This window comes from Leuciscus leuciscus (assembly GCF_965113295.1).
Source record: "Leuciscus leuciscus genome assembly, chromosome: 19".
Taxonomy (NCBI): Eukaryota; Metazoa; Chordata; class Actinopteri; order Cypriniformes; family Leuciscidae; genus Leuciscus; species Leuciscus leuciscus.
The window spans coordinates 35,688,918-35,713,731 of record NC_138743.1 but is presented as its reverse complement, the minus strand read 5'-3'; the positions used below and the strand labels follow the sequence as shown (position 1 = coordinate 35,713,731).

The following is a 24,814-nucleotide window of genomic DNA, read 5'->3' as shown; positions in this document are numbered from 1 at the left end:
ACGCTTTACAATAAGGTTCATTAGTTAACATGAACTAAGAATGAACAACACTTCTATAGCATTAATTAATCTTAGTTAATATTAATTTCAATTTCAACATTTTACTAATACATTATTAAAATCAAAGGTTGTATTTGTTAACATTAGTTAATGCTCCGTGAACTAACATGAACAAACAATCAACAGCTGGATTTTTATTAACTAACATTAACTAATATTAATAAATACTGTAACAAATGTATTGCTCATTGTTTGTTCATGTTAGTTGATTCATTAACTAATGAACCTTATTGTAAAGTGTTACCAAAATAAGAACTAAACCTCTAAAAAAAAAAAGGCTCATATCTGAATGTGTTTGTAAGAAAGGAGCTTAAGGAAGCGGGGTTAAGCAGACTAATGGAGGGAATGCATTGACGTCACTTTCCCGCGGGAACACACTCTCTCGGCGGGACTGAGTGGCAGAAGAGCTGCTGCGTGACTGGATTTAATAGGGGAAACTGGGAAAACGCGAGTAAAACAAACGATTATCAGTTTAAACTAAAGGCTGAACTCAATATAGTGTTCCTTACAGCTTACCAAAGATCCAGAGATCCACGGATATTGACATGCAGCAGGAATCGTGTTTCCTGACATTTATATGATCCTGATTTAGAGGCCGGGGAAATACATAAAACAAATTTGCCTGTGAATGCTTTATATAAATACAATATAGGTCTAAACCCGGGCGATCACTTATATCAATGTTAAGTACAGTCTCATCATATCAGCTAGCCCTAAAACAAAATACACATTTTTGGCAGTGTTTATTTAAAAGCATTGAATTATGCAGAATTTTATTGATGAGTTTCTATACAATATATAACAATACAATATATAGGGCATTTTATCCCTAAATTCAGCATATTAACACAGAAATCCACTTTCGCTGCCTGGATCCAGTTGTTTCTGTGAATTGAAATGATCCATTTGCTTCTCTGTTCTGTAGCTTTCGGCAGTCTGTAAAAATATACCTCAGATTTCTTGTCAAATCTATAGTTGTACAGTCAATCGCAAAGCTCTTTCCCGTTTTAGATGTTTCGTGTGTTTTTCGCTGCATTCACGCTGAAAACCAATGCTGTCGCTCAGTCTTGTTGCCACTCAGTGTGTGTGTTTTTAAGTGAAATATGCATGGATGAATTGTATATCAATAACATGCATTTAGAAAATAGATAGGGTGAGTTTTCATTTCCTGCCAACTCTGACATTGTCCGAAGCACATGACATTTGTGCCTTTAAGCGCCTAATAATTAATTGGAAGCATATTTGTAGCCTATTAATGGAGCGTGTCTCAGCTGAGTTCTGCCGTGTGTTTTTATCCTGATAAAGCGACAGCCATGATTACTTTCATTGATGAGTGGAGATCAATTAAAACCACCCAGCAATGTGTCCCATTATAATAAATAAAAAATGTTTATGTGCTTGCCTGTCAGATCGGGGTTTCCTGGAGCTCAGCCCGTATCGATGGACCGCAGGAACATTCGTCTGTTGGAGAAGAACGCTTATAAAGTCAGCTGGAAAGCGGACGGCACGCGGTGAGTCCAGCGACTGAAGTAGTGCTGTTCTAATGCTAACACATCAACACAAACGCTCGTAGCTATGCTTGGAGACTTGCTGCTGCGCTCCACAACGTCAAGATTTCACTAGAAAAACAAGCAAAGAGAACTGAAAGAGGGCAATTAAACATCGATTGTACATGTTTTCAAGTTTTCTTTATAGTCGTATTACACTTTTGTAGCAATTTATCTCTTAAAATCCTAAAGTATTTTCATGAAGTTACTCGTAATTGTTTTTTTTTAACACTTTTCCATCTTCTCGGAGTCTCTGACCCGTACAATTAAACATACTTTTTTTTTTGTTTATAGTTAATTCATCTTGTATTTTGGATTTCAGTTTTTATTGAATTAGTTTGAATGATGCATTACTGATTTTACAACGGTTGGTTTAAAGTATGAATGCGACTGTTGAAAAGTTTGAGGTCAGTAAGATTTAAAAAACATACTTTTATTCATCAAGGACGCTTTAATTCAAAAGTGACTGTAAAGACATTTAAAATGTTACAAAAGATTTCCATTTCAAATAAATGCTGACCTTTTAAACTTTCCTTTCATCAAATAATCCTGAGAAAAATATAAGCAGCACAACTGTTTTCAACATCTGAAGGATCATGTGACACTGAGTAATGATGCTGAATATTCAGCTTTGATCACAGGAGTAAATTACACTTTAGAATGTATTTGAACAGAAAACAGTTATATTAAATTTTAATAATATTTCACAATATTATAGTAGTCACTGTATTTTTGAACAAGCCTAGGTGAGCATAGGAGGAGGCCATGGAAGTAAAATAATGCCCAAATGTTTTTTAAAGTTTCCATTACATAAGCGGCTTCTTTCAAAAACATGAAAAAAAAAGTGTACTAACCCCAACTTTTTAAGTTTATTATAATTAATATTAATACTCCCTCCTTTCTTATGCACCGATTCCCAGAAGTCATGCCTAGAGGAGGTTCATTTAATCAGGCCATACAACATTCTTTGAGGGTTTTTTTGGCTCCATTTTTTTTATTTTTTTTTACAAAATGCTAGTTTTTGTCTTTGAAATAGTTAGCGATAATAACATTGATGCCTACATACTAGTACATTGAATGTTTTTTTTTTTATCGTTCTTTTGATGTTGAATCACCCCTTCAAATGATCTTCAGCATAATTGTGTCGTGCGGTTTCTATAATGTTGGCGAAGGGCCGTTTAATGATGCTACAGGTCGTTGTATGGCAGCTCTGCTTGAGCTTGTCTGCTGTAATGATGTGAGCTGTCTCTCTTCACTCCCGCTGGCTCATGCGCTCAAACGTCTGCGTGAACATCATTAAACACTCATCCATAGGACGGATCTGCTCAGATGCACCACGGTTGGCACCTTGCAGAATGTTTTATGCCATGGCAGCAGCGAATGAGCTGGTTTGGTGTGTCATAGGGATCCAAAATTAGCTGAAAGTTGAGCAGAACATCCGTGGCTCTTTGATAGAAAAACACTTGGCTCCGTCACTGAGACATTCAAAAGGCGCAGCTGATCTCTTTAACTGGAGATCCGTTCTAACAAGCCCATTATCCTGTGCTTTGGCCACTGATGCGTTTGCTCTGGGGACGTCCAGCAAAGCCCTCTGTAATAATGACCAAACGAGAGGATATTAAAGCTCAAGCTCAAGGCAAAGACAAGGATTGATTTTTCTAAGAAGGGCTGCATGATTGTTTTTTGATACCAGTGCTAATATATCCAACCACTTTTCACTTTGGCATGCAATGTAAAAAATTGCTCTGGTAAAATAACAGTAGAGTTGCCAGCAATATACTGTAATTCTACGGTATGAATACTGTGAAATTGCTTTAATCAAATTTTCAAATTTATTTGTATAGCGCTTTTCACAATACATATTGTTTCAAAGCAGCTTTACAGAAAGTGCATTTCAGAAATGTACATAGAAAAATACAGTTAGTTAATCATGTATTAATTTAGGGCATAACATATCGCCGGCGTCGAGTCATCTCTTCACGGGCGTCGAGTCGTCTCTTCACGGGTGTTGGGGCATCTGAAGTTCCCATGAGAGGCTGGATACACACTGGAGCTGACGAACTCCATTTACCTCGGAACTAGCGTCCCGAGATAACAACAGAAAAGCAGATGGGAAATAATTAGCATAGCTGCTGTTCATAATATTAATGCATTCGATCTGATTCAACTGTAGTATAAAAGGTAAGTATTATGTGAATGCTTGGCTAAAGAGATGCGTCTTTAATCTAGTTTTAAACTGGGACAGCGAGTCTGAGCCTCGAACAATATCAGGAAGGCCATTCCAGAGTTTAGGAGCTAAATGTGAAAACGCCCTCCCTCCTTTAGTGGACTTATCCTAGGAATGACCAGAAGCCTCGAATTTAGTGATCTTAAAGAGCGCGATGGATTGTAGGGCGATAGAAGTTCCGTTAAATACCCAGGAGCTAAACCATTTAGGGCTTTATAGGTCAGCAGTAATACTTTGTAATTGATACGGAACTTAATAGGTAACTTAAAAGCTTTACAGCTTATTACCGCAAAAACAAAATACAGTACTTTCCAATTTTTTTTTTTTTTACAGTAAAATACTGGCAAAATACGACAGCAATATACTGTAATTCTACGGTATGAATACTGTGAAATTGCTTTAAAGCTTATTACCGTAAAAACGTTAAAAAAAACGAAATACAGTACTTTTTCAGTATTTTTTTTGTTTTACAGTAAAATACTGGCAGCAGAGACACCAGCAATATACTGTAATTATACAGCTATTATATTGCTTTACAGCTTATTACCGTAAAAACGAAAACATAAAAAGGTGAACATTTGTTTATAGGCAAGAATACCCAAAATGGACAAAAATATAATAAAATCAACGTGAACTTTTGTAAGAAAAAGTGCAGAAAAGAATACAAACTCAAACTCTGTTGTATAGCCTATACAGTTAAACGAAATTGTGAAAGTTAAGTAATCAACAATGTTTAAGAAGAGATTTGACCAGTTATTTCGTTTATTATCTCTCGCCAACGAGCACTTGACGGACAAAACCATCAGGAATACACCGTGTGAAAGCCTTAATAAACACTGACATTTGGGGATAAATTATGTGAATCAATAGGATTTTACCCTCTCCGTTTAATGCGTTTATAATCACTCACTTCACTCTCAAATGCTGTTCCGGCTCGTTCAGTTCCTCATCAGTCACCGTTCGAGTCATCTGGATGTGAGAGAAAACACTCAAGTTTTTTAAGAAAGCTGCGGCCAGTTTCAAATAAATAAATAAATACATTTTCCACGTATTTTCCTGTCATGAGCATCTGCAAACACCGATAGGAAGACTTACTTGTACTCGAGCTCCTGTGAAAGATCAGCGCCATTATGCTTGCTTCAAAAATGCACCATCCCACAATGCATTGGGTTCTAGAGTACAAATCCGTAATACATAAATACAGTAGATCAGTGTTGAAAATGGGCTGTAAATTAACAGCAGTTGCTTACCGTGAAAAATAATACCCAGAATGCATTGTTTTCTACAGCACATTAATATTTTAATGGAAAACAGTGTTACTCTCAGAATTTGGCCTTTTTTTTTTTTTTACCGAGCAATTGTTTACAGTGTGTGTGCAGACATTGTAAGCATTTGAGAGAAGACAAAGTCTAAAGTGTTCCCATTCAGTCGGTGCGATACGTGACTGGGATATTGCACTCTCACATAATTCCCTGAAGACGCCTTCATTGACATCTAAAAGGCCAATAGCGCATAATGACGCGGACAGGCGCGCTGAATATAAATTTGATGGCATGTGATCTTTAGCTCCTCACTGCACTCTGAGAACACCATCCTGCCACATTCACAAGACGAGCACTGCTAACGGTTCACCGTGTCACTGACAAGAGTCAAAAAGAAGACGTTTCTTAACTTTGTTTCGCAGATTTAATAACTTCTTTAATGAAAGGGTTTCTACCCTATTTGATATCTTGCTTTTTGAAATGTGAAAAGCATACTCATGAGCACAGTCCAGTGAGTCTGGGAATATTCCACACCAGAATGGCTCTTTTGACTTTCCATTAGCACTTTGTCGACAGCTCTGTTGGCCATGATATGCTAATAGGGAAGTTCGTTTTCATTCTTGGGTCAAAAGTAGTTAAAGGGATAGTTCACCCAAAAATGAAAATTCTGTCATTTACTCACCGTCAAGTTGTTCCAAACCTGTATATATTTCTTTCTTCTGCTGAACATGTGGGTTTGACCACTGACTGTTTGGTTTCCCATATTCTTCAAAATATCTTCTTTTGTGTTCAGCAGAAGAAAGACATTCATACAGGTTTGGAACAACTTGACGGTGAGTAAATGATAGAATTAAAATTTTTTGGGTGAACTATCATTTTAAGTAAAAGCAGTATATGTTAGCGAACAATAGCGCCGTCCACGCTGCTAAGAGCCACATTTAGATGAATACACATAATAATCAAATAAACATAGAACAAAAACGACAGTGGTGAGAAAACGAGAGTAAAGAAAGCATCTGATTGTAGCGATGTGGATGTGTTTGCACCAGCTTTGCAATTTGACACTCCATTCAAGTTACATATCGAGAATTTTATACAATATATTGCTTTAAAACAAGCAGCTTTGAATTTAAAATTACAAATTCATTTGCTACTCTAATGCAGCTCGGTCATGTTTTTACTCCTGGACATTTGACCTTGATGGACTGAACAGAAGTCCATTTCCACCTCAAAGAAGGCGGAGCCTCAGAGCCACACCCACCTATTACATCATCACCAGAGACCAATGGTGGGGTGAAGATGTTTGCCAGACTCCGGCAAGCTGTTTTAAACTTCAAACGCACTGATTTTTTTCCCCGAAATGACGTCACGCCAGTTCTTTGTTTCATTTCAAGGCCTTTAAGAAGAGAAATTGGATAAATTGTTGCCTAGTAGTGCAACAAGTAAGAACATGTAACGTCAATGTACCCGTAAGTGCACAGACTTTGAGATATATATATATATATATATATATATATATATATATATATATATATATATATATGACAACTCATGTTTTTCTGAATGCTGGTGATCATGACTCTTCCCAACAATGATTTTGAGAGCCTAACCAAAGCTAAAGTTGCTCAGCTTCTGCCAGCCTGTCAAGAAACCAGAGACCAGCTCCAGGTATATCAGGTGGCTGTTTCATCCTGACCTGAGGGTTTCCATCGCCTGAGGCCAACCCACTCGACATTCATTTTCTTAAAGCTGCATGTGGTCTTAAGGTGTATGGAAGGCATTTTCTGCCAAATTTAAATAAATAAATTAAATGACCAAAAGACACGTAACAGTTAAACAGCGGACAGATATAGGCTAGTGCTGTATCTGAATAAGTCACGGCTGAAGGGCGTTGTTAGGCACGACGCGAATATGAAACATTGGCCGAGGTCCTCGGTTAAAGCTAGCGGGTATTAATGTCTGGCTATAATTGTTGTAGAAATTGTGTTACTAAGACCTTTGTAAACCCAAATAGTTGAATTTCCAAAACAGCCTAATACATGAATGAACTTCATCGTCGATTATGGTCTAGTCTGAGTCTAACATCATAACTAACATGGTCAGGCTGTGGAAATGAAATCATTTAATTTCATTCTCAATTTTGTCACATATTTTGCGTACTGTTTTCTGTAATGAAATCGTTAATCTGGTTTTATTTTATTTTATTTATTTAAATTTGGCAGAAAATGCCTTCCATAAAGGTGTGGTTACATTCTCCATTTTCAGTGAATTGTCTCAGTCGCAGTGAAGTCGTTTCAATAGGAATCCATGCAATCGGTAATTTTGCTTGAGGACGAAAAGTTTTCCCGATGTAGATTTCGTCTCTGGTTCAAGTTAGTCACGTGAATTTGCGAAGCCGAATACAAAGCCGCTTGGTTTGAAAGTGACTTCGGTGTGAGCTGTGCTTCACACATCCCTACACTATTGACCTTAGTCTAGACTTTCTAAGTCAGTGGTTCAGTCATGGTACGGTGGTACTGGAAGAGCCTCTGTTTCAGCCTAAAGAATCTTTGAAAGTAAGGATTTATCACGCAAACCTTTCCTCTGCTCACATTGGCTTCATCCAAGCAGCTGTGAGTCCATCTTTCATGCATTCAGTTTGCATCAGTTATTTTACATCTTGATGCAGCTTATATCTCTAAACTCATGTGCCTCTCTTTTGAGAAGGACCTCCTTTTGCTTTGTGTCCTGTTTGTATTTTGGTTTTAAATCTTACCTTTACCATCTATGCTGGAAACATGTCTGAGAAGAACACCCCTGCAGTGATTTCTCAGTTTCACTTGACTAAACCTCACCTGACTCTGTTTTTTCTTTGTTCAATTATAGCTATTATGACAAGTGTTTATCTTAATTTTTCTGATGGAAGTGAAGCACATGAAACAAGGCATTGTTGTTAATCACCGCAGCTCATCAGTTCCTGCAGTTTCAGTGCCACCGGGATGCGTGTTCTCAATCAGGGCTTCTCTTTTTTAGTTGATCATTTCTGCTCATAAACACAGAAGAACTGGAACATTTGTCCAGACTTGTTTCCGTCTCGTTCTTTCTCGTGTTTTAGCCACAAAATCTTCTGTTTTTTTAACAGTTTGTTACTGTTAGTGTCCCCAATGTATTTGCTGTTCTCTATGCAGAACCATTTTGCATCACCATTAATCAAAAGTTTGATTTCCACTTTTTAACGCTTTGGACTAGAAACATAAATCCCTTTGAAACATCACTCAGCAATATGAACGTCATATTGAGATGTTGAAATGTTTCTTTTAATTATGCTTCTTACAAATCTTCTCCAGTTTTTACCGAAATTAGTATCGTCACACAGAAATTACCATATAAACCTTTTGCTACTGTTCCAAATTCACTCCTACTGAACTCTAACAAGGACAGCAAAAACAGAAAACAGTCTATAGTAATGAAACTTGGTAGGCGTCACTGGTCTGATCTAGGGATGCATGGTATATAGACATATAGGGCCCTATTTTAACGATCTGAAACACAAGTATCAAACGCGAAACGCAAGTAACTTTGTGGGTGGATCTCGGGCGCTGTTGCTATTATACCGGCGGGATAAATGACTCTTGCACCCGACGCAAATCTAAAATGGGTTGGTCTGAAGCAGCTTCATTATTCATAGGTGTGGTTTGGGCGTAACGTGAAATAAACCAATCAGAGTATCATCTCACATTCCCTTTAAGAGCAGGCGAGCTTGTTCCATGGCGGAATGCTATTATAACGGCGGATTTGCCAGGCGCGCGCCAGGAGCGGTTCACAGCCGAGGAGACCGACGTTCTCGTCAGGGCCGTAAAACACAGAGAAGTGACATTGGGGATGGAGAAACACACCCAAATTAGCTTTGGTTAAACAGGCGTATAATAATTTGGGTAAATGTGTAAGCTAGATTTAAGCCTATTTTTTCACATCTTCATGGACACAACAATGATTTCCCTCGTGTGGTAATATTTTTCCTTGTAATAATGTATGATTTTCTAAAAATGAGAACTGCTGCGTCTGTGTGTAGATGAGATAAGCAAAGTGCATGCGCGTTGTGCACACTCTACATTTATTATGGCCAAGCATGCGCCCTTAAAATAGCATATGAATAACATGCGCAACGCGCCACTGACTTTAGACTAGGTTTTTCCTGGTCAGTGGCGGAATTGTTTTCTAAACCTGCAAAATAGCACCAGGGAACGTTTGTGCCGGAACACGCCTCCTCTTTTCGCTGAACCGCCCCCGGGAGCGCAAGTTCATTTCCTAATTTACCGATGTGCGTCTGTCGAGGGAAAAGTCCGCTGTGCGCGGGTGCAAAATAGGAATGATACATGCGTCGGTGTACAAAGTCAATTGCGCTGGGTGCAAGATAGGGCCCATAATTGATATCATGATATATCATGATCTTGGTATGATTATCAAATTTCTAAGGCTGCAAATAAATTAAACACATGCGCTGCAGGTTTCAGAGTGAAGAGCGGCACTGGGACCTTTTACAAGTGAGCTTCATCTTAATGATAGTTAACTAAAACCATACAATAACATTTTGTTTCTTATATTTCAGCCAATTCGCCAAACAATAAAACTGTTTAAAAAAAATAAAAAAATAAAAGTAATAAAAATTACAAAAACACAACTCACTTTAACTAAACTTTAAATAAAATTAAAATGAGAACACAAAATAAAAAATAATAATATTAAATTAATTTAATTTTAAATAAACTAATTTAAATATGAATACAAACATAATAGTATCTTACTGATGCTAAAATAACACTGGTGTGCACATGTAAAGTATTGTTATGGTCACTGAAAGGTTTTGAAGAAATCCTCACTCTGTCTCTTGTGTTTTTACAGGTACATGATGTTAATAGATGGAAAAAACGAAGTCTTTATGATTGACAGAGACAACTCGGTCTTTCACATAGCCAACCTGGAGTTTCCTTTCCGGAAGGATCTTCGCATCCACCTTTCCAACACGCTTCTGGATGGGGTGAGTTATTGCATAGTTTGAAAGCCTGATAATCGGGTTAGGAAGAGAGGATCTACTCTATTCCCATACTTAATGGATGCCTACAGGTTTGGCTTACATGAGAGGGTCAAAAATAAGCCAGTGTTGTGAGTTAATTCTTTAAATGTTAAAGAGGATCTTGCTCTCAAAGCATTTATTAGCTCGCTCAAAACATCATGCCCAGCACTGGAGAAATAGCAAGCGTGGGTTTCACATAAAGGTTCAATTAAGCAAGTCCAGGTTTGACTTTTAATTTGTTGCAAGTTGTGTTGCACCACTTAAATGGATATTTCCTTCAACATTAAAAATTACCCCATGATTTATTCACCCTCAAGCCATCCTAGGTGTATATGACTTTCTTATTTCAGACGAATACAATTGGAGATATATTAAAGAATATCCTGGCTCTTTTCAAGCTTTTTAATGGTAGTGAATGGCGGTCCTGATTTTGAAGTCCAAAAAAGTGCATCCATCCATCATAAAAGTGCTCCATACGACTCCAATGGGTTAATAAAGGCCTTCTTTCTTTTGAAACGTTATCAACTAAAATATCTAGCTTCCGACAGACGGCCGTACGCAGCGATTTATGGCGGATGAGTGACCTCTGACCCGACGTGTGACGTAATGACGAACACGTAAGCGCAGAGGATGGCGCAAAATCAAAACACCGGAGGATTTCAATACGAGAGAAGAGGAGCTTGAGTTTGTTGCCCAGCCCTGTTTGTGTAAACCGCGAGAGGCGTTAAAGCTTACGCTACTCCTACATCGCATCAGGGGTTACTCTTTTGGCGCAAGTGGAATTGCGTAGGCCGTCTGCCGGAAGCTAGTTATTTTACTCTATGAAGTTTTAAATATGGATATTTTTCTTACAAAAACTCATGGCTTTGCTTCAGAAGGCCTTTATTAACCCCTGGAGCTGTAGGGAGCACTTTTATGATGGATAGATGCACTTTCCATTAACTACCATTATAATGCTTGGAAGAGCAATGCTGTTTTTATTTATATAACTCTGTGTTCGTCTGGAAGAAGAAGGTCATACCAAGGGCGTAGGTTTGGCCTCAGCTTTGGTGGGGACATCCCCCTCCCCCTCCCCCTGGAATGAGTTTTCTATATGTAATTAAATAATGAACAAATGAATAAAATACACACGTATCATAGTATGCATTCAACATAACAAATCCATTATTATTATCTATTATTATTATTATTATCCATGATTACAGTATTCCATTAATACTAAAATTGTATCTACTATTCTATATCAAATTCTATTGATATATTCTATTCTTAAATATTAAATTCTTAGGCTACACTCACTCACAAATACATTACATAAATAGAATGTAGAAACGAAAAATGTCTCAGATCCACTGTTTATGTTGACTGCAAGATTCTAAGTTAAGGTCAGCTAATTAACATTCAGTGACTTGCTAACGTAGCATTCTATCATGATAGCGTGACTTCTATGAGTCTATCAGTGCTGCACAGCCTAATCAATACAATAGTTGAAAGATTGCTGCTGCTAGGTTTAACTGTAACAACATGGTAACACATACTATCACCAATCAATACTATTTTCCACAGTAGAATCTGCATTTGAAAGCCTGGTCAGTCACTACTACTGCTAGTTTATTTGTGTGGCTAGTTATTTTGCCTACTTACACTCTGCTTTATGAAAAAGCTTCGTATGTCCCCTTTCTTCTTCTTGGGTGGCATAGCTGATCTATCTACAAAGTACAAAAAGTGGCAAAAAACGGAATATTACAATGTTTTACTCTGGCCTTTGTATGTGGCAGAGAGACAGCCCTGGTAACTTACCGTCGGCGTCGTTGACGCGCGCGCGCGCACACACACACACACACACACACCACCACCCGCTCGCTGCCAGTGCAAGCACAAAAGTAGTCCCGGCCCGCGCGTGTAGCCTGTCAGATACACCGCCGCCAATCAAATTACGGCGTTTCTTGTACTGTCGTTGTTTTGGCCGTTGGAATCGATCCAAATAGCAGCGCAAAGATCCAAATAGCAGTTCAAAGGAGCTTGCTAAATATTGGTGGGGACAAATTTGTCATCTCAAAATATTGATTGGGACTAGTACCTAGCGTCCCCCCCTAAACCTACGCCCATGGGTCATACACTCCTAGGATGGCTTGAGGGTGAGTAAACCATGAGGTCATTTTGCTTCATGTAACTAACAGTAAAAATAAGTTTCCATTGAAATACGATACTTAATCATGAAATAACATAAAAGGTATTTTTATGTCAATTATGTTCAGAAACTGAACAAGGAGCAACGAATAAATATTGAATTAAAAAACAAACAAACATAAGAAATGACATTTATTTATTATGACTAATATTATTTGACACCCACAACGGCCCGTTGCACACAATGGCACACTCTTTAGATCGGTTTCTTTTTGAAGAGCCGCAAGTCGTTTATTAACATAATGTTCTCATCTTAAAAGGTAAGCGAGTGTAAATGTCAGCATTATCATATATGTCCAAAGGATTGATGTCTGTCAGGTAAAACAAGGGCTCATTGATGCAGTTCAGTCTGTCTGCTATTTTATTCCAGCCGTTACTCCTGATTGGAGGCTTCCCTAAATATTTAGTGTAAACTTAGTTGAAACATAGCTCTACGTGTAATGGTGCGACATAAACATATTTAGTAGTGCGTCAGTTGTAACTTGTCCCCCTTTACATGGCAACTAAGCTAAGCTGTAAGGCCTGGACTGATCAAGCAGGATGTGTCGCATGTATCACTAACCATAACCTAACCCTACCCATACGTTACCCTTAAAATCAGAGGGAAGTGATGTGACATCACTGATGTAGAAGCACATAACCCTGAACTTGACATAAACTGTAAACTTGTCCCTCAAATCTGATTGGTTGACGTGAATGTTGATCCATGAGGTCATGCTCTGCTCGACCGTCTAGTGTAACGCTCATCTCCTCGTCTCGTTCCCGTGTGTGTAAAACATGTCCTCTAATGTACCAGCAATCCATGTCTCCACTGAGATGAGTCGCCTAATCCAGCTTTTTAATATTTCATGTGCTTTTTTGTTTAGTGTAAGTATATTAATGTGATCTCAGAGGCCTGACACCACACCTGCTTTACTCAGTCTGCCACGATTAACTTTAGTGTCCAATTATGCTTTTTTTCCCTCATTTAAACCTCAGCCGCAGGAAGTTCAGGGTAACCCCTATCTGTGATTTAAATCTAAGTTTAAAGTAATGGAACAACAGGATTTAGTTAATTGAAGTTTAATCAATTTGAAGTTAATTAGGTTTACGGTAAAAAAAAGAAGAAATAAAAAGATTACAATGAGTGTTTCATCTAGACCTGATTTTAATTATTAGATAAATCACGATTGAATCTATGTTTCAGATCAGGCCTAAGATTACTACGGCTGTGTATATATGCGAAAACATCGATTTAAACATGAATTACTTCACATTTTGAAAATAAATGACTTTAAATGTTGAAGCTCCAGAGGTCTGAGAACACGAGTGAAAAATGTTCTGGCTATTTCAGTAGATATTAATGTGCTCAAATCAGTCTGAACAGCGATTTCACAAATGTGATGCGGAAAACAAAGAAACAGAAGAACGGTTTGTTCACACCAAGACTGACACAAATATCTGATAGACTGAACAAATAAGGACTTGATGCTGGTACAGTGCATTCCTCTAATGAATCCCCCGACAGCTTCAGCTGACTAGAGGAGTGCAGAGGAAACGTCACTCTCCTTTCACCATTAAAACTGTAAGAATCTCTCCCAACCTTATATGAAGTGATCCCATGCTTCAGACTGTGTGTGTCCAGTGCAGTCTAGTCTGGTTTTCTTTCATAAAAGTGTGTAAAGGTCACTGATCAACTTTGCCACAGATCGGTGATCGATTATTTATTATTATTGATTACTCTTCTGCAGCACTTTTAATATTTAAAAAACTATATAAATTTATAAAACAAATATATAAATATAATTTATAAAAATATAATTATATATTTATAAAACAAACCTAACTTTGCTTTGTTTAACATTTAAAAAAAATCCTAAATCTTTTGTTTGCATGGTTTAATAAAAAAAAAAACACGACAGATCTCAGACCCCAGATTTGGACCCCACATATTAACCGAACGATACTTTGAGCTTTCAAGCTAAATATCTTAATTTTGAGAGTTTATTCAAAATCACATTGTTACATCTTGTTGATTTGTATTGGCTGGATTTATGGGCAGTATATATGCATTTCTTATCCTCTTCATCTTTTTTTTTTTGCAGGAGATGATAATCGACAAAGTGAACGGCCAGCCCGTCCCACGCTATCTCATCTACGACATCATTAAATTTACCGTGAGTGCCTTTCAACAACAAAGACAAAAACACTATCCTGTTTGTTCTTTATTTAATTAATAATTACTGCTGACAGTGGACCTAATGCAAAATGACAATGAGCAAGAACAGAGGTGTCTCACCCAGCAATTACTAAAGGAAAGGTTTAGTGGAAGATACTGTTAGTCAGCTCCAAAAAGGACAAAAAGCACCATAAAAATATAAAAGTAGTTAATACTGGCACTTTATTTCTTCTTCGTTGTAGCTTTCAGATTTAATTAGCAAGTAGATTACAGTCAAAAATGGCACCTTTAGACACGGCAGGCTTGAATTTATTTATAATCTTCTTCCTCTCAGCCAAATTAAGGTTGTATGGCTTCAGAATACTTGGAATATAGCACATAAATCAACTAGACTGCATAAGTATTTGTGTTTATGCTCAGAAGAAAGAAATTCATATAGGCCGAAAAGGAAATCAGTTGAAGTAAGTTAGATTTGTAGAGCACTTTCCACAACACGTACTGTTTCAGAGGAGCTTTAAGGTAGGATTTTCTATGAATGTCTTCTCCCTAAATCGAAGCTGTGTAGAGTTTATCAAATTTTTTATTATGATTTTGACGGCAAACAAACCAGCTGTCGGAATCCGTTCCCCCATTCCCATTATGAGAGGTGTTGATGGAGTGGCTTAAAAAAAGGCTGATTAAATTTTTTTGTGTGGATGGAGCTTAACTGCCATCAGTTTAAAGAATAATTTTGGGAGTTTTTGCCTTTTATTATGATAGGACAGTACGGGATCAAGAAAAAAAATCCACGATTCAATTTAAACTCTGAGATTTATCCTATTTTTCCCCTCTGTGAAATAGCATGCAGTGCTAAATCATTCACAGTAAGACCAGGAATGTGTATTAGGATAGAAAATAGAGTCCGTTTTGATTTCATATTGACTGGATGTCTATAAATTGTGTAGTTCAGTTCATTTTAGGTTATAATTGACATTCATCTTAGTTTTGACTGGGAAACAGTATATCAGAGAGTATATCTTAGCATGGTCTTGCATCATTTTCTTCTCCTCGCAGTGCAGTACGCATTAAATAAACCCAGGCAATCATCTGCTACACGGTGTGCATTTGAGACAGGACGCTTGGATTCGTCTTGCTTGGTTACCGTACCGAAAGGATCATTTTTCCAAAAATGCAACGCTTATCCTTCATTTTTAAGATTGATGCCACAGGCAACCCGTGGATAAATATAGACGGCACATTAATTGAGCTTGTCCAGTGATGCTTGGGAAGACTAATAATTAATTCAGTTATAGTGCTCGTGTATGCATTAAGCACGTGTCATCAACTTTATTTATTATGTTTTCATTTAAAATATGAGTACATTAAAGACTAATGCAGATATGTCTCTTAAAATATGTTTTTTTCGAGCACTGCTGGAGTCCTCAAGCTGGAGATTCATGGAGATTCTTGAGTGTGTTGCGTTTAGCTCCTCTCTGCAGTGGTCGAGTGTGTTGCGGATGGGTTACTGAACTAGAAATGCTCTTCTCTCACTCCCCTGCAACAGAGGCTTTGTGAAATTCTGTTTTAGCCTTTTTGAGTTTCAAATGTTAAAAATAGGTGATGGTTATATGTCCGTAACACAGGGTTCCCACGGGTCCTTGAAATCCTTGAAAGTTTGTGCATCTGAAAAAAATAAATAATTCAAGGCCCTGGAAACTTTTTGAAAATTAACATACATAGAAACAGGTCCTTGAAAGTGCTTGAATTTATTTTGTGCAAGAAGTCAAATAAAAATCCATATTATTCCCTCTGGTCCACTAATGTGTTATTTCGCCAACACTTCCTGGCCTGTGCATACTAGCTTGCTTGATTAACGTTATTTAAGCGCATTTATTCGTTACGTTACGTGTTTAGCATTACGCGCGCATGAAAGTACTACAATGTTACCTCGATGTTTCACAGACATACTGTGAAACATTGCAAAAATAGGCTGAAACCGCTGAAACGCGATGCCTGGAAAATGCAAGTTTCAAGATATTTGGCTCAACAAAGAAGATTACAAAGAATGCTTGTTAAGGTAATGTAAACCCATAAGGCAAGAAAAACTTAAAAGCATATTTATACATATATCTTAAAACTTCTGGTTACATGAGCCTAATTCTTTTCAATAAAATCCATGCAAAAGTTAATATCAGATCATTTTAGAATACAGTATATAGGATGTACCAAATATTCTTCAGTTTTATGCACAACAGAAATACGACAAATAGAATATCAGATCTCTGTCATATATGGCCAAAAATAAATGCATATAAAGGCAAACAAATTTTGACACATGAAAACTGTAACAATGTATCTTACAAGGTAACACGATGTAACCTTGCTCTCACTTGATATGTGTCCCCACATTAAGTCCTTGAATTTGAGGGTATTGGACCTGGAAAGTCCTTGAAAGGTCCTTGAAATTATTTAGGAACCCTGATAACATTTATTTATATACACACAACCGGTCAAACTTTTGGGGTTGGTAAGATTTTTTAAATGTTTTTTATTGTTCACCTTAATAAACAAGTCAAAGGTGACAGTGTACTTTGTCTTTTCAGTTATGAAATGTTTGTGCTGAATCATATTTATATTGTTTTAGGAAGATACGTAAATTTGCCAATAACAGAAACTTAAAAGCACACAACTTGGATGCTAGATGGTGCTGTTTTGTTTTATTTTATGTGCACTATGGGGTTATTTTAGAGATAGTCTTCACAATAGCACAGGACAGTTTGATTTGAAGAGCTTGACCGTACCAGCGACCGCATGTAACCGGTGAGCTCTCAGGTTATGATGATGCAGGCTGGTGTATCCTCCTTTACCCTCGCATAACATTAGACACATTTTACTGTTGCTGCTGTCTGTCTTGTCAGTCGTGTTGTATTATGAATGAGTTTGCTGGCAGCTTTTTTATTGTAGCATCACAGTGCGCTTGCAGTGCAGACTCAGTTTGACTGCATTTGTGTGTCAAAATAACATTTATTTAGCAATTCATGTTCAGAAATAATGGAGAATGTGCTTCTTTAAACACAAAATATCAGAATATTTTGCTGTATCGACCCTCCCCACAGAAAAAACAGTAATATGTTAAATTTAGTTGCACTGAAATGCAGCAAATTGATATCAACTTTGAGCCTGAGTTATACAAAAATTATTTGAGAAATCAGAATGATTTTGTCAGCATGGTCTGGTGATGATCCATGTCAAATTTGGTGAAGATCGAACAAACCATCTAGGAGTTGTTAGAAAAGGTAGTTTTTGGACACAACTCAAAATGGCGGACAGACAAAATGGCCGACCGTTGAAAAACGTATACCGTTGTATTCTGTAGGACCCAAGGAATAGAAAGAGATGATATTTATGGATGAAATTCAAAAAAGTCAAAAATATTTTGACCATACATTTAGCTTCAGGGGCTAGTGCCAAAAGACACATCACGTTTATTAATAATACACCAAAGCATTTGTAAAATACAGCATTTTACTATACAATTCATACATTATATACATAATATACATTACTACAGAAAACAGAAGCCCAACTACAGCTAACATGGCTGTAAAACAAACGACCTGTGGTAGAGTAAAACCAAGCGGCAACCGGTCTCTCTCTCTTGAATCCAACACGGAAGTGACTTAAACTGCAATTCCTCGACTGGCCACTAGAGACAGGCTGCAAAAGAGACTCAATCCCATAAACCCTCATGTTAAAATGCCCAACTTTGCAGCAGAAATAAATGTTTACAGCCTGGTACAAAAAGTGGTTTTGGTCTATATAGCTAATTTTGTCTTTCATTAAAACTGTGATGGGGTGATTTTTTTTTTTATAACTCATTCGTTTAAATTATATTAAAGTTCTGCATAATTAAGGGCGTGGCCACTTGAGTGACAGGTGGATTGCCGCTGATGTCAATACTAGCCGTTTGTCTGCTGTCTGTTAGCGTAAGCTAATCCTGCCTTTTTGCCCATTTCCGGTTATCCGGGAGTGACGCGCTGCCAAGATGGCGACGGCCGGCTCCGCCCACTTTGGGCTTCAACAATGCTCTTCTGAAACCTACGGGTAACGTCACGGACACTACGTCCATGTTTTTTTACAGTCTATAGGTAAAACCAATAACAAAAACTGACAAAACACATGAGGGAAAAATGGGTAAAAGATTCCAAAGACTAGACTAGACTCAACGGAAAGCATGAGTAGGGAAACAAAATGAACCAGCACAGAAAACAGAAGGGGAGTACATAGAAAAGGAAATGAGGAGAGTAACAACGGTGGATAGAAGGGGCAAATTAACTAATAATCAGGTAACAAGAAGACGGGGTCAAGACAATAGACAACGGAGCACATGGTACATAGAAACAAACAAAACAAAGCCATGTGCTCACACAAAACATGACACAGAACACAGCCAATAAGAGCTCTCACCCACACAAAACATGACAACGGTGAAAAACATGAGCTACACAGAACAAGACAAGAACCCCTGACCAGTGAACACAGAAAACACTCAACCTGTGCGCTCCCAACAAAAGACAAAACATGGAGCATGAATGTCCAAACCCCGACACTGAACCGAAAGCAAACTATAGACAGTGTGGTGACTTTGGCAAGGTCAAGCTCCACTAAATTTCACTTGTAAGATATAACCACATCATTCATTGTATGATATAGCTTTTAAAGAGAATAGCCCCTGTAGTGTGAAGAGTTAAGCTTGTCCTCTTGGACGTGTGGCATATGGTATGAAAACAAAGGATTGTGGCGTTACTCTTTCCCTGGCCAAGACGTCCTGTCGTTCATGTGAATCCTCATGCTGTGTTCTGGCCTGGTGCAGGTCTGCTTCTCTTGAGTGTCCCTGTTGGGCTTGGCAGGCGATACCTTACCCCTGCCTTCTCATGAATCAGTGTTTCCAAAAATACAGTTGCATCTTGATAGGAGGGATCTTGAGGGATAGTGGATTTGTTCTCACACATCATCTTGATAGTCTTGTAATACACCAGGTTGCCTTGACAGAACTGGCATTTATATGTGCAGATTCGACTTCTGTTAAATGTCTCTGTGACTCTCCGCCTCCCCAGACGGCGTTTTAAGGAATCACAATCATGCGTCACAAAGCCGGTTCCAAAAGTTAAACAACATAATTATGCCGTTTTCCGAGCAGGGCTGTTATCTCTGAGGAAGGGAAGGAAGCGGTGGCATCTCAGGAACATTCAAATGAGGAAATAATTGACACTACAAAAAAACAAATTTAAAAAATAAGACGTGTGTAAAGCAGTTATTTCTCAGCAGCAGATAAAGTTGCAGAGGAAAGCTGCGTCCCGTTTTCCTCTCTTGAGCTCATCGCGTTCTCTTTGAGGTCCTATAACTGACATGAATATGAGGGTGGAGCGGCAAAATCCAGGAGAGAAGTTACTTGAGAGGAAGCGATGCCTGGATTCTTCCGATGACTGGCTGTTGGCCCTGTCATCGTGTCAGTCGTGTGATGGCAGCCGTGATCATGTGTGCTAATGGCCTAAAAGCCTTCAGAAAAATCCTAAAAATATGAAACAGCGCAACTGTTTTCAACATTGATTATAATCAGAAATGTTTCTTGAGCATCAAATCATCATATTAGAATGATTTCTGAAGGATCATGTGACACTGAAGACTGGAGTAATGATTCTAAACATGAGAAAAATGTTTATAGTTATTTTTAATTGTAATAATATTTCACAATAATTACTTGATTGAATAAATGCAGCCTTGGTGGGTAGAAGAGAACATTTTCAAAATGTTAAATATATATTGTACTCAAATATTGTTCTGCGAAGGGCATTCATAAGTGATATGATAGTCTTCTTAATTTTTAATTTTTAATTTTATTTTTTTTACTTTTTTTATTAGATGAATGATGAAGCGACAGGAAACTGACCCTGAATCAAAGTCGAGTTATCTGCAAATAAACAATATCATATCATCAGAGTATGTGAATCACCGCAACAATAATGATAGCTTTTAAATTTACACAGGTTTAAACTTATAGCATATTAGCCTATAGAAATACATAGGGGCCATTCACACATTTAAGAACATGAAACAGGGAAGTTGAATGCGTTGCTTTAAAAGTTCAACCTCTTTTAACTTGACACAGCATTTTAAAAATGCAAGATGCTGCAAAAGATGCGAAACACAAGCGTAACAGTGGAAGGTGTGTGTCTAGGGCACATTTACCTAGAAAACAATGGGGGAAAATTGTGTTGTGTGTGAACGGCTCCAGAGTCTGGATCGAGGAAATTCATATTTCTGTTTTATGTAGCAGCATTTAATTGTTAAACAATACAGTCAAAGACATTAGTAATGATTAAAAAATGATTGATGTTTAAAAAAAATATAATTATCCAATCTTTCCCTGTTATGGCAAAGCAGCCCTTACTCCAGTCTCTTAAGAAAACATTGTATAATCTCACCCTTAAAAATATGCTAATGTGGTGCTGTGCTGCTTCATATCTGCTCAGCTGATCAAGAGGAGGAAGATTTCTTTTTGAAAAACAGAATTTATTTGATATAGTCATTTGTAATCAGTCTATGATTTGAATCTGTTTAATGCAACCCTGGAGAATTGGTTTCTTTTAAAACTATTTCAGTTATTCTAAACTTCAACAGATAGATGGAAAATATTGAAGTAGAGAAAGTTAGAGTAAATTACAGAACACACACACACACACAAAAAAAAAAACATGCTGAAACTCTTTACATGGATAGCAGGTTATATTTACATTTCACAGGTTTTGGAAGCCATTTGTTCATCTTAGTACAAGTAACAATTTGTTCACTTGCTAATGAATCTTAGCACAATCTTTGTATAGATTGTTCACGAGTCCCTTTGTTTGTCCTGAGCAGTTAAATTGCTCACTGCTCTTCAGAAGAATCCTCCAGGTCCTCCACATTCATTGGTTTTATAGCATGTGTTCTGCATATTTCAACCCTTTCCATTATTAGCTCTGTTTCCAGCCAACATTGCGAATTTAACTTATGTGCAAAATTGGAATATCTCATAAAACATTTGCAAATAAAGCACAGTTTCTATACCATGTGTTCAAGAGAACAAAAGCGTCACTTCCTGAGAAATTGGCACAAAATATCTGTAATATTAATGTAAGTGATATTAATAAATGACTTGCATCTCAGAGCGGCGGATGAAACACAGTAAACACCGTCATGTTCTCTTGCCTTCGGATGCTGGTGTTTGGGAACACAATCTTTGAGACGCTTCTGGGAGGAATTAAACCAAATCATTCTCATGACAGACTTTGACTCAACATTTGAGATGCTGTGATGTGATTGGTCCGCTGGTTAGTCCAGTTATCCAATCACGTCCTCTGTTGAGGCAAAGACGCGTGAGTTTTGTTGTTGTTGCACATCGAGGGATTTATTCAGTAAATTTGCTTCCAACAGAGTTTATGATCATGGAAAAATATTCCATACTGGGATTCCATCCAGAGTTTTGCTTTGCTGAAGATGTGAAACGGTCTCTGATTGGTCACTCACATGCCATAGTGGTTAATTAATTTTTTTCGTTAAACTTTGGTGTACCCATGTTAAGTCCAAAGTCCAAATCTTACCGTGGTTATGGATGGCTAAGCTACAAATAATGTGAAGTTCAGGCAGTGTCAGAAAACAGCAAAGATGAGAAGATATTGAGAATAAGAATCCATATCAGTATCACAGTGTTTCCCCTACAATGTATTAGGCAGCGGCGCAGCGCCGCCGCTGGATTTTCAGCGCCGCTGCAAAATCTTCACATGATCAGTAATATCACGACATTCACTTACACACCTAAAAACACTGAAACATGGCGACCGGCGGCGCTGCTAATGTGATGGCTCTGAATCCACTTGTTGACAAGGAAAGAGCAAATGGAAATATTTTTGATTAGGCTAATGTCACGTTGCCATAAGGGGCCGTTCACTTCACATTCACGTTCACATGCAAATATTTCAAATGTGGGCGCGCGGCAAGCGCGCTCATATAGAAGCAACGCGGCGCGCTCGTTTTCTCAGGCGCGCCTCTCTTCATGGTTCATGTGTGTGTGTGTGTGTGTGTGTGTGTCGGCGCACTGCGCTCTCTGCTCAATGTTCCGCTCCGTCTTTGCGCTGCGCGTTCTGCTCCTTAACGGCCCAAACGCTCCAATCATGTTGGCCACCGATCACGCACTGGAAAAGCAAAGTCCGCTCAAATAACGTGAAATTTCACAGTAGTAGACTTCTGTTTGCTGAACTGGTATAGCCATGCTGGGCAACAATGGTAAAATGACCTGCTCTGATCACATGCTCTGGTAATAATAGCTTTGTATGACTATACTTTATTTTGATAATTAGTCAGTTGCATAGAACTGAATGAAGAATAATATATTGGTTTTTTATATTTTAATATAGGGCTATTTTCTGTCCAATTTGTGTGGACATTTTTCTTTTTTTCCCCTTTTTTGTGTGTTTAATTTAATTAGTGATTCTACATTTAAATATGGATGATTACAAGTTTGGGGGAAATGCGATTAATTGCGATTAATCACAGCAAATTGTGCGATTAATTAGTAAAAAAAAAAGTATATATTATTATAATATATTATTTTATTTTTATTACATTACCGTTTCTTACATTTGAGCCCCTGCCCCTGATGAACTCTTTGCACGTCCCTGGAGGTTAGTGAAGTAAAATAGGCTATGCAAGCTAGTCACCTTTTAAACTAATGAAAAGTTTCATTTGGATTTTAATGTTCAAAATGTCTACAGGATAAAATAAATGAAAGTACTGGTTACATGATGATGTATCTAAGTGCTAAAGTGTGTTACAGAAAAAAAGATCAGTAGTGCAGGTAAGGTGGAAAGGGTTTCATTTTTCCACTATCAATTTCTACCTTACAGCTGAAAATTAACACAAGAAAAACAAATAACAATAATCCTGTCCTAATCCTGTTTGTGACCAGTTCAAGGTACGTGCTGCAATAATCATGCCTTCTGTTGATGGTATGTCAAATTTGTATGTCTCAAAATGTCCATTTCTATCCACAAAACTTGCCAGAAATCATGGTTTAAGGGGTAATTAAAAAAAAAAAATCTTCCAGGGGTGCATGCCCCCGGACCCCCCGCGAGCGGCTTGGTAACAACCTCCGGCACGTAACAGCACCGCTGCTGGAAAAATGTATAGGGGAAACACTGCAGTATCAATTAAAAGCTAGAGTTAGTTTGCGTCCACACACCTGACATGTTTATCTGTTGCAGTTATTCCTGCACTTACTGTACTTGCATGTTCATTCATTGACATGTCTCTCTCGTTCTCTATCTCTCTCATGCTGGCACAGTCGTCAGCGTTGTTGCTCAATAGGGATAAGTTCTTTAAAAAAGCCTGATATTTTTCATTTTGACACTCGTTTCTGACGCGGAAAGCTAATCTTTGCTAGCCTGGAAATCCAGACCTAAATCTAAAAGATTAATGGTCTGGCGTCGACTAATGAAAATCGTCCAGCTCGAGGGGCGGCACCAAGCATGCATTTGAAAATCTCACTGCACGCAATTGGATAACACTACGACCAATCACAACAAGTCCCATACGCTTAGCTACCAGTGGAGCTAACTAGTAGATTAGACTCTTGCCGTATCCGGGCGGCTAAACGGCAAAAACGTCCTTCTTGCAAAGGAACGATTCGAGCGCCGTCTTCTGTTCCTCTTTTAGATAAAAAGCCAAGTCTAACTCGTTCATTGTAGCGGCCAAAGCCGTTTCAAACAACTGCTATTCATCCATAGCCATCTTGCAATGTTTACTAATGACTTCGACGTCACAGCGCTGTCGTCATCTCGCCTCTGGCCCGCCTATATCAGATAACCCGATGTGATTGGTGCAGCTCAGATCGAGGGGCATATTTAATGAGCATCATTACTCGACACCAGAGTAACTCGCTGAGCAAATTCAACTTGTGCTCTCGCGAGAACTCTGGATTACCAGGGTAAATCTTTGCTGTCCCCGTACGGATTTTTGCACTTCCACTGCAACTTTGCTGTGCGTCGTCTCAACACAACAAAAGATGTGATGGGCTACTCATCACAGAACATGCAGGTAAAAAGGCACCCAATTTTTAATCATAACATGTAAATTTATATTGTCGCCAGTTCCGATTTCAGCAAAAATATCACTCTGGCCGTTTTAGTCGCAGTCTGGAGCCCTGGTTATGTCATGAGTGAACATTGATAAAGAAACCGGATGTGTGTCAGTATATTCGGTCTGTGGATTTGGTCTTAAAGTGACAGCAGACCAAGGGCGAAA

The 24,814-nt window shown here is 38.0% G+C and overlaps 1 protein-coding gene and 1 long non-coding RNA gene across 3 annotated transcripts in view; one reads left to right on the top strand and one right to left on the bottom strand.

Moving 5' to 3' along the window:
• rngtt (RNA guanylyltransferase and 5'-phosphatase) overlaps positions 1-24,814 on the top strand; it is a 116,204-nt gene that overhangs the window by 24,057 nt on the left and 67,333 nt on the right. Inside the window, exons 8-10 of the mRNA XM_082147934.1 lie at positions 1,470-1,571; positions 9,978-10,113; positions 14,424-14,495. Of these exons, the coding sequence (XP_082004060.1) occupies positions 1,470-1,571; positions 9,978-10,113; positions 14,424-14,495 (310 nt within the window). The remainder of the gene's footprint in view (positions 1-1,469; positions 1,572-9,977; positions 10,114-14,423; positions 14,496-24,814) is intronic.
• Positions 1-24,814, bottom strand: part of LOC309482568 — a 97,835-nt gene that overhangs the window by 7,137 nt on the left and 65,884 nt on the right. Inside the window, exon 2 of one of the 2 annotated variants that reach the window (XR_014200302.1) lies at positions 20,082-20,530. This is a non-coding gene — a long non-coding RNA (uncharacterized lncRNA). Of the gene's footprint in view, positions 1-17,951; positions 20,531-24,814 lie in introns of those variants that run through there. The other variant, XR_014200301.1, reaches the window with a different exon arrangement.